Source organism: Callorhinus ursinus, unplaced genomic scaffold (assembly GCF_003265705.2).
Source record: "Callorhinus ursinus isolate GAN/ISIS: 27379988/994484 unplaced genomic scaffold, GSC_fseal_2.0 scaffold9, whole genome shotgun sequence".
Lineage (NCBI taxonomy): Eukaryota > Metazoa > Chordata > Mammalia > Carnivora > Otariidae > Callorhinus > Callorhinus ursinus.
In genome coordinates, this window is record NW_027397071.1 from 71505 (window position 1) to 84244 (window position 12740).

The 12740-nt window shown below is 39.2% G+C and overlaps 1 protein-coding gene across 20 annotated transcripts in view; it reads right to left on the reverse strand.

The window, feature by feature from the left end:
* Window positions 1-12740, reverse strand: part of PDE4DIP (phosphodiesterase 4D interacting protein) — a 215902-nt gene that overhangs the window by 59550 nt on the left and 143612 nt on the right. For 13 of the 20 annotated variants that reach the window (XM_073896027.1, XM_073896042.1, XM_073896041.1 and 10 more), the window contains 10 exons: window positions 12590-12682; window positions 12237-12449; window positions 11217-11375; window positions 10177-10290; window positions 9855-9992; window positions 8792-8971; window positions 7302-7496; window positions 4325-4489; window positions 4083-4164; window positions 640-731 (listed from right to left, as the gene is read on the reverse strand). In XM_073896027.1, the coding sequence (XP_073752128.1) occupies window positions 640-731; window positions 4083-4164; window positions 4325-4489; window positions 7302-7496; window positions 8792-8971; window positions 9855-9992; window positions 10177-10290; window positions 11217-11375; window positions 12237-12449; window positions 12590-12682 (1431 nt within the window). Of the gene's footprint in view, window positions 1-639; window positions 732-4082; window positions 4165-4324; window positions 4490-7301; window positions 7497-8791; window positions 8972-9854; window positions 9993-10176; window positions 10291-11216; window positions 11376-12236; window positions 12450-12562; window positions 12683-12740 lie in introns of all 20 variants that reach the window. The other 7 variants (XM_073896034.1, XM_073896033.1, XM_073896029.1 and 4 more) reach the window with 1 other exon arrangement.

Below are 12740 nucleotides of genomic sequence, written 5' to 3' on the forward strand. Positions count from 1 at the left end.
GGTAGCTCTATTTTTAATTTTTTGAGGAAACTCCACACTGTTTTCCAAAAGTGGCTGTACCAACTTGCATTCCCACCACAGTGTTAAGAGCCGAGATGCCCCTCAACAGACGAATGGATAAAGAAGAAGTGGTCCATATATACAATGGAATATTACTCAGCCATCAGAAAGGATGAATACCCAACTTTTACGTCAACGTGGATAGGACTGGAGGAGATTATGCTAAGTGAAATAAGTCAAGCAGAGAAAGTCAATTATCATACGGTTTCACTTATTTGTAGAACATAAGGAATGGCATGGAAGACATTAGGAGAAGGAAGGGAAAAATGAAGGGGGGGAAATCGGAGAGGGAGACGAACCATGAGAAGACTATGGACTCTGAGAAACAAACTGAGGGTGTTAGAGGGGAGTGAGTGGGGGGATGGGTTAGCCCAGTGATGGGTATTAAAGAGGGCACGTACTGCATGGAGCACTGGGTGTTATACACAAACAATGAATCATGGAACACTACATCAAAAACTAATGATGTAATGTATGGTGACTAACATAATAAAATTAAATTAAAAAAAGAAAAGAAAGATAAACTATTTTGGAAGAAAATAATAGGAATTTTGAAATTAGGCTCACTAGAACACTCACCCGACTTTCTCTTTCTTTTTTAGCCATGAGCTCAAGTTCCTCTTTGGCATTACTCAGTTCCTTTTCCAGCCCCGCAACTGTGTCCAAATCTCCTAAAAATGACCACATAGCACTCGTTTTAATCACTATAACATCATATGACCTCGGCCACTTTGTTTCTGAGGAATTTAGTCTGAATACACAATCTCACAATGACAACAGAAATATATGCACAGATTGTTCTTTGCAGCATTATTTGTAATAGCAAAATACTGCAATCAATCTACATGCCTATAAAAAGAAGAGTGAATAAACTACAGTATATCCATGCAATGAGGGACTATATACAACTCTAAAAAAGAATGAGGAAACTCTTTATGAACTGATACAGAATAATTTCTAAGATATGTTGTTAAGTAAAACAAGTTGGGTACAAAAGAATAAATCTAGTGGAGCCTGTTTTACATTAGGAAAGGGGGACATAAGAACACACACATACACATCACATAGAGACATAGGATTGCTCTCTTACTTTGCAAAAAGAAACATAGGAAGGATAACCCAGAAATGAAATTGGTTGCCTTCGAGGGAGGGGTGAAAACCAGAGAGAAATGTCAGAGAAGCTGATGGGTCTCCTGAGCATACGTTTTTATATATTTGAGTTTTGAACGTTAATATTTATTTTCAATGTGTAAAGTTAGCTCAATAATAATGGGGAAGGAAAAGCCTAAAACTGAATATTAACATAAATAAATGAGCCTATATAATAAATAGATAACATAAGCACCCAGAAAATTAAAAAATTAATCCAAATAATTTTTTGAACTCACTATTCCAACTGTATACCCTCAGTGGGAAATAGTCTAAGGATTAAAAAAATAAAAGAAATCTTAAATATTATTTAATAGACTTATTGTTGGTAGTGATATTCATGTAGCAATTCTAAACTACTTTAGTGTATTGTGCGAATGGGTAAACATATTCATGTTAGAGGTAAGCAGGTTTCTCAAGGTCAAAAAAAGGCAGATACAAATACAAGATAAGGCAAAGAAAGAACCTGTGGTGTTAAATTAGAATTAGAGAAATCAGTATCAAATACACACACACACACACACACACACACACACACACACACACACACACACACACCCTTAGCTCTGAGAAATCAGTATCAAATACACACATACACATACACACACACACACAGCTCTGTTCACCTAAAAGGCCCTAGAAGCAAATGACATACCTGTGACTATGAACCCATCTCATGCCCAGATATGAGTACCTAAGTGCTATTACCCACTTCAAGGAACCAGAGCTCCTTGAAGTAATGGGCAGTTCCAGGGCTGAGGCAGGGAAAGGGAAAGGTGATCACAGAACATCTTATTGCGCGGGAAAGTGTGGACATGCTGAAAAACTGATGGTGACGTATCAAAAGGACAGAGGAACAGCTTGAAGGGGCTCCAACTGGCCAAATCAGGGGTAGTCTGGGCATCAAATGGAATAATGACAGAAACAGATAATAAAATTATTATTTTTTTTAAAAAGAATCCATTAGAACACATTGATATAAAAAAAATGGAGTGGGGGAGAATAGGGAAAGGGCAGCTCCTTATGAAAGAACAGGTGCTAATACACAAGGAAGAAATTTTAGAAATAGAAATCACTTTTTTAAACTACCAACGTAATTGCTGCTTCGGGCAAGGCTGAGAGGATGCCAGAAGCCCTGGGTGAGTGGCTGTGGGAAGACGGTCAACCTCTCAGGGTGCTGGGCGGCAGGTCACCAACACAAAGGGAGAAATGCAGAGGTCTGGCAGATACAATCTTAACTAAGGAAAAATACAAACTGCTATCATGTGCTCCTGACGTGGTGCACTGAGAAAGACCTCACCCTTGTAGTATTCTTGCCGAAAATGTTTAACTTGAACTGAACCATGAGAAAACAATCAGAACCAGACTGAAGGCCATTCGCTGGCCCAGAGTTTTCAAAAATGCCAACGTCAAAAAAGACCAAAAAAGTCTAGAAAACTGTTCTAGACTAAAGGAGACTAACGAGACATGACAACTAAATGCATGCATGGTCCCGGAGGGGGAGACCCAACCACCAGGAACGTTCCCGGGACAATGGGAACTCTAGATATGAACTGTACATTAGGTACCAGGACTAGACCAAGGTTAAATTTCCTGAATGTGATCATTATACTGTAGTTATGTACAAGAATGCCCTTGCTTTTAGGAAATACAAAATGAAGTATTTAGAAATGAAGTGTCATGATATCTAAGTAATTTTTAAAAGGCTTAGAAAAAACATTCCATCCGTGTGTGTGCACGTGAAGAAATAGTGCAAATGTGGCAATAGGTTAATAGGTGGTGAATCTTAATAAAAGTCTGTATGTGTATTCACTGTAGGATTTTTGCCACTTTTCTAGAAGTTTGAAATTTGCAAAATAAAAAATTAGAGGTACTTTTTGAAAAAAGGTAGATAGGGAGTAAATTAAACAAATGAAGCATTCTTTACTCTTTGACTGACAAAGTTTTCCTGCAAAAAAATAGCTACTTGCATGACTTACCTATGGAATTCCATTAATACCTTACACTATAACACAGACACAAACTTTCTACATTCTTCTCCTTTCTTTTTTTTAAAAGTAGCTCCATGCCCAGGCCAGCATGGAGCCCAACATGGGGCTTGAACTCACGACTCTGAGATCAAGACCTGAGCTGAGATGAAGAGTTGGATGCTTATCTGACTGAGCCACCCAGGCGCCCCCTTACATTCTTTAATATCATTAAAAAAATCATAAGTTAATTCTCCAAGTCCACAACCTTTCTTATAGCATTACAATTACCACTATTTCTACAACTCACTGGGTAAATCTCTTCCTTGAAGCTACCCTAGATCCCAACCTTTTGCTCTGTGAAAGTCAGAGACTCTAATCCCCAGCACTCATTTAAGTTTTTCTCCTACTCTTCAATGAATTCATTTGTTTTTAGGGAGTTCAAGACCTACAATCATCTCTTAGATGGCTGTGATCTTGGCAAATAACTTAATGTACACTGCCTCCCCCTCCCAACACTGTAATTCAGGTTATGTCAAGTTACTGTGAGTAGCCTCAGCCTGCTTGTAACATACCCAGGAGAAGGTGTCAGCCCCATTGTCCTGTTGTGTAGGTTGGGAAACACACCTCCTCCATTTCTGAACCCATGAAAAGCTATCTGGAAAGAATGATCAGGAGGCAGTTTCCCTGAGCCAAACTGTACCCAGAACAATAGTCTCAATTCAACACAATGAGGATAGTTCTTTCTAGAAAAGACAGGTCTTCAGCCTTTCAGGGGCAATCTAATTTTTTCCCCCTTATTTTTTTCCATTAAGGTAGGAAAAGAGAGTCTTGGCCAAACCTATTAACAGAGTTACAGAAAGAAAAGACAGAAGATTCCTTAGTGAAATTAAATTTGATACTTACCTAATGAGGACCTGGGTATACTGGTATCCCCTTTGGCAGTCAACGAAATGCTATCATCTTTGGAGGGTATATGCACTGAACCCTAAAAATTGGAAGAGTCAGGGGATTTAGAAAGGTTACAGGAACCATGATCATAATGACAAGGACTTCACACAATTTGGTATTAAAATGATCACTCATGCCTCAGACACAAAAAGAAAAGGCAGTTGCCATGAACATCTATACAAGCATGTAATTCTTACTTGGTCAGTCTGCTCTCTAAGATGGGGGCTGCTGGAGGTAACTTCAGTGAGTTGGTTAGAGATGAGTGCTTGGGACATGAAGTCTTTCCCTCCTAAATACTGGCGCAGGGCCTGTAATTCTGAATTTCTTTCCATCAGGGCTTGTACCATCTTCTCTGCAGTGGCCTAGTAAGGAAATCACACATACCATTAGAAAGATACTCTAGAAAACAAAATTTGTGTTCTGAAGTTATTCGTTAAAAGTCAACTGTTTATGAAAAGCCAGTGGGGGCCCCCCAAAATAGTTTCCTTGCTTTCAGTTTACAGGGAAAAACAGCTGATGAGTGGAAAGAAAGTCTCTCAGAGAAAGAACACTGGAAAAACTGAATATAACACATCTGTTACAGATCAAACAACCTGAAACTGGCTCTGCCAGAACTCGATCAGGCAGAGGTATTAAGATTCTGGTTTGAAGTGGGATAGCAGATGTCCTTTACCCTGGGATACATGTGCCTTTGGGCTGGATGTTCTTTACCCAAACATTCGTTTGGTTTGTGCCCTTTACATCTTTGCCTGCTGATACCTTATCGGATTGGCCTCCTCTGTATATCCTATCTAAAACAGCCATCTTTTCTCTACTCCCAGTTCTCTTTGTCCTGCTAAGTGTTTACAATGCACTTACCATTATCTGATATATGTGTATCAACTGGATGTAAGTTTCCTAAGGGCAGGTTCTATGATGTTTTCTTCAGCGCTGAATCACAAGCACCCAGAACAGTGTCTGGCACATAGTAGGCACTCAATGCATATTTATTGAATGAATCAATTACACGGAAACATTTTTATCAGACCATACAATCATGAGAATCTGAACCTCAAAACCACCAAACCCAGTTTATTTAATTTCAAATCCCAGTTTTCTAAGACAGATGATGGCACAATAAGGAAAAGATCTAGAACATTGTTTGTAACCATTACCACATAGGAAGTCTGCATTTAATCAGAAAATCTGGAAACAATAAACTCAGACTAAAATTACTGGGGATAAAAGATGATGAATCAGTACTGTATTAGCTGTATCAGCATCAACTGGGGACAATTACTACTGTTTTAATGAGAAACTGAGCTCTTGTCATAATTTCTAAGGTAAATAAAAGAATAACCTTACATTTTTAGTAAGTAAATTTTGGGATCTTCAAGGATTTGGACATAACCATCTTAGAGGTTAACACTACATTATTAGTTTGCCTGAATAAAAATCTGCAGAAGTTACTATGGGAAAAAACATAACAAATAACATACAAGATCTCTTCTGTATATGTATATATGATCTATCTGGCTTGGTATTCTTTTTCTAGCAGTGTTGTTTTTAGCAATGGTTCTCCAACGTGGCTTGTGGACCGGCAGCATCACCATCACCTGAAAGCTTGTAAGAAATGCAAATTCTCGACTCCTATCTATACCTCCTAATTTCTGTCCCCAGGAGGAAGCCTGGGAATCTGTGTTTCTAAAGAGCAATCCAGGGGGAATTTCTCCTGCATATAAAATTTAAAAAGCAGATCTAGAATACAACCACTACTCTTTTTCTTGAGTTAAATCAATTTTTTGTAGTTTAGTCATCTGCTAGCTTCTACTTCTTTACTATCAGGAGTGTATAATATTTCTTTCTGAGGTGAAATAAACTAATTCAAGTTACAAAGGGGTTAAAAAGAACACTCATATAAAGACTTCTTTTAGCCTCCTGCCAAAGACTTAAATAATTCAGTGATTTTGTTAGGTCTTCTCTAGAAGCAATTTCTGCAGCTCATGGCAGAATGTTTCTAAGGAAATGTATATTCACTTCAGTGAGCCTAAGGATTAGAAAAGAAGATTATAACCATCCCATGATATAAGGAAGCATTAGAGAATATTATGGTCAAATAACAAAGGCAAATGAAAAGAATCTAGTCCACCCTGAAACTGGCTGGGGGGGTGGGGATTGTGGGTGACTGGTCCCTGAAATGCAGCACACATCTCTAGGCTTGAGGAGAAAGATACCTGGGAATGAGCATAAATTAAAAATTGACTTTTGAGGGGCACCTGAGTGGCTCAGTCAGTTAAGTGTCTGTCTTTGGCTCAGGTCATGATCCTGGGGTAGTAGGATAGAGCTCCCAGCTCAGCAGGGAGTCTGCTTCTCCCTTTCCCTTTGCCCCTCCCCCAGCTCCTGCTCTCTCTCTAATAGATAAAATCTTAAAAAAAAGTAAAATCTCTTAAAAAAAAATTGACTTTTGAAATACCTGTGTACCAGTATTGTAAGATTAATATATTCCATGTTACTATAAATTATTTATTCTCATCATGGCCTTTGAAAAAAAAACAATCTTTTTCCCCTTAAGATAATTCAGATTTTAGGGGCGCCTGGGTGGCTCAGTTGGTTAAGCGACTGCCTTCAGCTCAGGTCATGATCCTAGAGTCCCGGGATCGAGTCCCACATCAGGCTCCCTGCTCAGCAGGGAGTCTGCTTCTCCCTCTGACCCTTCCCCCTCTCATGCTCGCTCGCTCTCTCTCATTCTCTCTCTCAAATAAATAAAATCTTAAAAAAACAAGATAATTCAGATTTTATAAGAATTAAGAAAAAATATGTCAAGTGTAAGTTTTCCCATAACTTGGCTAAAAATAGAAAATATCACGAGTCTTGAGAATTTAGAATCAAAATCAAAACACTCCAGAACCCTGTATTCCCTTCTGTCAAAATTATCAGAATATTAAAGAAAGAAAATGTACAGAATGAAGTTAATGGGTACGTGTGTTATTTGGGCACCCTTCTCAATGCAAAGTGCCTAAAAATCTTGCATGCTCTGATGACAGATGTAAAACCGTAGTCTAGGTAACAGACTAAAAAACCCCTAACAGAATGGACTGCAAAATGACACACACATACACACTACAATGTTCAAACGCTCCCTATTCCCAGACTATAAATGCACTACACTCTTCTGGTCTCTGCATTAGTCCTTACTTGGCTCTCCTGCTCCCTGGTGCTCAGAGACTGAAGCAGGCCTTGAATCTCGATTTCATGTTCCACTGCTTGCTTGTTTCGATCGCTCAGCAGTTCCTGCAGCATCCTTTCCTTTCGCTGTAGGCGCCGGCACAGGTCCTCTGCTATCTCACTCTGTCCCGGTCCGAGCTTACAGAGCAACGTGGCACTAAGATCCTAATACAGAAGGGACACTGTAAGTTCTGGGGGTAAAGAATTCCCTCTACTACATATCAAGGGGTTTATAAGAATCTGGGCTTTTTTCTTTAAATTTTTTTATTGTTATGTTAATCACCATACATTACATCATTAGTTTGTGATGTAGTGTTCCATGATTCATTGTTTGTGCATAACACCCAGTGCTCCACACAGAACGTGCCCTCTTTAAGAATCTGTTATAGAGGGGCGCCTGGGTGGCTCAGTCGTTAAGTATCTGCCTTTGGCTCAGGTCATGGTCCCAGGGTCCTGGGATTAAGCCCTGCCCGCATCGGGCTCCCTGCTCCACGGAAAGCCTGCTTCTCCCTCGCTGCACTCCCCCTTGTTTGTTTCCCTCTCTGGTTGTGGCTCTGTCAAATAAATAAATAAAATCTTAAAAAAAAAAAAAAAAGAATCTGTTATAGAAGAAAGAGCTATGAGATTCTGGAGAACAAGTATCATGTTTTATTCACTTTTGTTTCCCCAGATCTCACACAGGCCGGGTACACAGAAGGCTGTAAGTACATGCTCAACGAATGAGCACTTAACAATACAGAAAAATACTTATAATGGCAACTTACATATTGTTTTCTGAAGTAGGCCCTTTCCTTATTTGCTCAGGGTACATAATAATCAATATTAGATGAGATGAATGGACATGCAGTCCATGTATTTATTTTCTCCCCAGTATAACTTTTGTAGGGGAAACACAAAATAATAAGCTCTAAAAGAATAATGAGCACTATATTTCTCAGCATGGTGATGAAGTTCCTACTTCTATACTGAGAGGTTGTAGATGGTGGTTAAAACTGTGGAACCACACTGCCTGGGCGGCTTACTGACTCTGTCACTTATTAATTATGTTACTTTGGACAAGTTATTTCATTTCAGAAGTCTGTTCCCTTGTCTGTAAATGAAGGATAATAATATATACCTCATAGACTTGTCAGGATTCAGTGAGTTAACATTCATCAAGCAATTATAACAGTGCCTAACAAGCATAAGCACCATCACTAAATAAGGTTAGCTATCACATTATAGGTGGATGTTTTAGTTCTCATTAATTCTCACATGATTTAATTGAGAAAGATAATTGTCACCTTGAGTTTAGAGGTAGAGGAAAAAAAGTCCCAGTGAAAGCCAATGACTCACCCAGGCACAGGATGGAATTTAAGACTTGGGTCACTGGCCCCCCAGACCTAAAGAGTCCCAATCCAAGACTGAGATTATATAATCACTAAACCAACTGCCACTAAACCAATTAGCTAAAGTCTTGCCTCCACTTCTTTGTTCCTGTCATGCAGAGATGTCTGTAACTGCTGAATGATACTTTCTTGTTCCTTCTGCCAATGGCTAAATTTGGTTTCCCTTTCTTCTTTCAGCCATTGGAGGTTTTGACAGGTGGCAGATAACTGCTCTACTTCCAGGCCTTTGGCCCTCAGGAGACTCTCCATACTCTACAGTAACAGAGAAAGCAATGCAAGTCAAAGGACCACCCCACACTCCCCAGGATAAATAAGAAACTTGATCCACCTTCAAATTATCTCCTAAAGTATCAATTTTTTGCAAAAGGAGAAAACTTAGTAACTAATCTAACAATGCCATACTAATCTTTTCTTTGGTTTTAGAAACTCTCATCTAATTTGTTTAGAGAAATAAAAATGAAGCATTTTTGAGGAGGCAGGCTGTACTACACAGGAAGTGAAGGACTTCTTTAAGAAGTGGAAGATGCCTAAATATATAAGCTCTAAAATACATATCCAAAAACAGCCCACAGTAAATATTAATAATCAAGTGTTCTGTGGCTATACAAGGATATGCATGTAATATTAATGAGAAAACAACAGTGTAACAGTCGTATCCTGGCAATGCTTATGTAAAAGTATACAGATATTGACAAGGATTAGAAACAAATCAGGGGCGCCTGGGTGGCGCAGTCATTAAGCGTCTGCCTTCAGCTCAGGTCATGATCCCAGGGTCCCGGGATCAAGCCCCACATCGGACTCCCTGCTCAGCGGGAAGCCTGCTTCTCCCTCTCCCTCTGCTTGCTGCTCCCCCTACTTGTGCTCTCTCTCTGTCAAATAAAGAAAATCTTAAAAAAAAAATCAGAAAGGATAGCTAGAAATCCATATTCACTACTTCCCCCTACAAAGTCCACAGCAGAAGTACTAACATTTCTCACTTCCTAATCTACAATGATGATAACTGTTTTTGTTATTTTCATACTTCTTTTTCTTATAAAGCAAATACCTTGGTTTTCAGAAAATGAAAAGGGTTGATGCTTCAGGCTTAGCATCCAAGTGGGAGAGAGCTATCAACCATGGCAGACTGTGCTCTTACCTGCATGGTAGCTTCATTAGAGGAGAGAATACCACGCAATCTCTCTAAGTCATGATCTCGTTCTCGCACGGCGAGATGAAGTTGACGCAGTTCTTTTTCCTTCTCTTCCAGAGTGGAGAACTTTTCATCGATTGCCCGCTGCAAGGAAAGTAAGGATCCTAAAGCTCCTTAGGATTCACTATTGTGATCACACTTATTCAATAAAAATATAAAGGAAGGGAAGACCAACTCCAAAAGGTAGCATATTAAGTAGACACATATTTCTAAGTACCTATGTGAACAGAACAATCCATAGTGCTGTAAACAAAACTAAGTTGCGTACCTCTAGAGCAACATCTCGATCTTGTATTCTCTGCCGAAGTTTCTCAAGCAACATTTCATCTGCTTCAAGGGTTTTGTCTGACTTATCTCGATATTGCAGGAGCTCCCGAAATTCCTAATGAGACCAAAAGATATTTCCCTTTATTTGTTTATCCAATATGCATCGAATTCCTACACTTTGCTAAACAATTTGTTATTCATGATAAAAAAACAAAATGTTATCACTCTCAAGGAAAACACAGGTTAACAGAGATAACAGAAGACATACAAATTGTTATTGTACACATGTGTATACGTGTGTGTGTGTGTACACATTATATATACATGGGTGTGTATGTCTGCATAGTTAGCTAGCTACTAGTGGAATACAGGATGCACTGTCTAAATCTCCCTGAAGGTGTCACTAAAGATCTCACAAAAGAGGTTACATTTGCTCTGAGTCTTACAGAACTGGGAGTTTCCCAAGTGAAGAGCACGTGGGGGTATTTCTTTTTTTTTTTTTTTTTTTTTTCGTGGGGGTATTTCTATCAGAGAGAAAATGTATGCACAATACATGCACACTATGAAAAAACTATGCTCATCAGAATGTAAGAGATTCAATAGGACTGAAACTTAGAGCAGGAGACTGATCACAGTCTTCTTCAGTGTTCCAAATTCTCCCTCCAACGTTCATTTTATCATGTAAGTAACTGGAAATTTCTATACAGATGTCTTCACCTACTAGACTGAGAACAGTGGTCATATCTTCTGTCTTCCCAGCACTAGCATAGTATCTGGTTCATAGAGGTGTTTAATAACTACTTGCTAAATATTTATTGCTTAAGTCTTTCAGGTCTGTATTTATTATTTCCTACACTTGCTGGTTAGCATTGTGGTTCATGAATTGTACTTTCTACTTATTTTGAATCCTCCTGGTTCCCACCTCTCAATGTTCTACATGTAACGGGTACTCAACACAGGTGGACTAATCTGAGATTACATGAACAGAACTTTCAGAGCTCTGTGAGCCCAGTTTCAGTTAAAATCATTACGTAGACTCACCTGAAGCAGCTGCTCTTTGTGACTCAGACTGTGGTTTAGGTGCTGAATGTGTTGATCATGGGTTCTAATCTCGTTGTGTCTTTCAGTCTCCAGGGTACGAAGCTGTTGGCTTTTACTCTGCAATTCTCCTTGGAGCTGCTGCAAGGCTTTTCGTAATTCCTGAATTAAACAGATTCCCTTTTTCAAACAATCTAAAATTTTCACCTGGTTAGTAGTGAGGCCTTAAAACTTTCAAGGCATACAGAATAAAATATAAAGTAGCAGGAAAGTGCCATTCTTACAATTCCTTTGGAAATATTATACATGAACCAAATAGGATATGGGAAATTGTGGGAACTGTGAATGGCAGTAAGATGTAAATTTCATATTATATAGTTCAATACTTACTCTCTAGTTTAAAAATGATAGCTCTATATAACTACTAAGCAGAACTCTGTCCCACTGTAACCCTGGATAAGCTCAAGGACAGAATATGTCTATCATCCTTTCACATCTTAAAAAAAAAAATGACAGCATATGCTCTAATGTAACAAGATAAAGGAACCACCTAAGAATTTTTTTTTAAAGATGTGGCTAATTGTGCATGCCATTCCTTTGAGTTGGGTTATTGGTTCCCACTATTCTGTCTTGCTAATCTTTCACCCACCCTTCAAGAAGAACCCCAGATAGCTCCTCCTCCATGAAGCTTTCCCTGCCTCCCTTCCTCAACCCCTCCTATATATTCCAATAGGACCCAAACATACTTCCTTTACCTCATTTCAGTATTTACACTAAAATTCTGTTTATGTGACTGTCTCATACTAAACTACAAGTAACTTAAGAGAAGAGAGCCTGTGATACTGACTCCTGTATTTCCAGAACACAGCCCAGTCTCTGGCACATGATATGAGGGCAATAAATGTCAAACTGAATTACTTTGATTAAGCAAGTGACTCAAGGATTCAACACAAACTGTCCTGATAAAAAGTTATTATCAGGGCAAAGTCAGCATCTCTGGCCACAAAACAACTGCCAATTTACCTGGTTATGTTTCCAAGATGCCTCTTTCTGCTGTTCTCTTTCTTGGGCAGCAGCCTCTACAAATTGCACACATCGTTTGGCATCAGCCAGTTGGCGTTCTTTTTGACGTACTACCCTCTGGAGTTTCTGTATTTCAAGCTGGCTGTAGAACAAAGCACTCTGAAGATCAAGCAGAGCCACCTGCTGCTGAGCTGGGGACGTACCCTCTGAGTTCTGAAAAAAGAGGAAAAACCACAATCACAAGGTGGGCAAGCACCAAGCAGCTGAGAAGACCAACAAAAGCAAAACTGTGACTGAACGTGGCACTTCCTCAACTGGAGTCTCGCCTCCTGTCCTATGCGACCCTCACATACATGAAGTTGTCCAAGCTGGCTTTGGTGCAGCATTTCTCGAAGCTTTGCCATTGTGTCATTTTGACCTTCAATCACCTGGTACAACTCCTCGGTCTGAAAATGAGACGGGGAGTACCGAACATATTAGTAAACTAAAAATAAATTCCGTTCT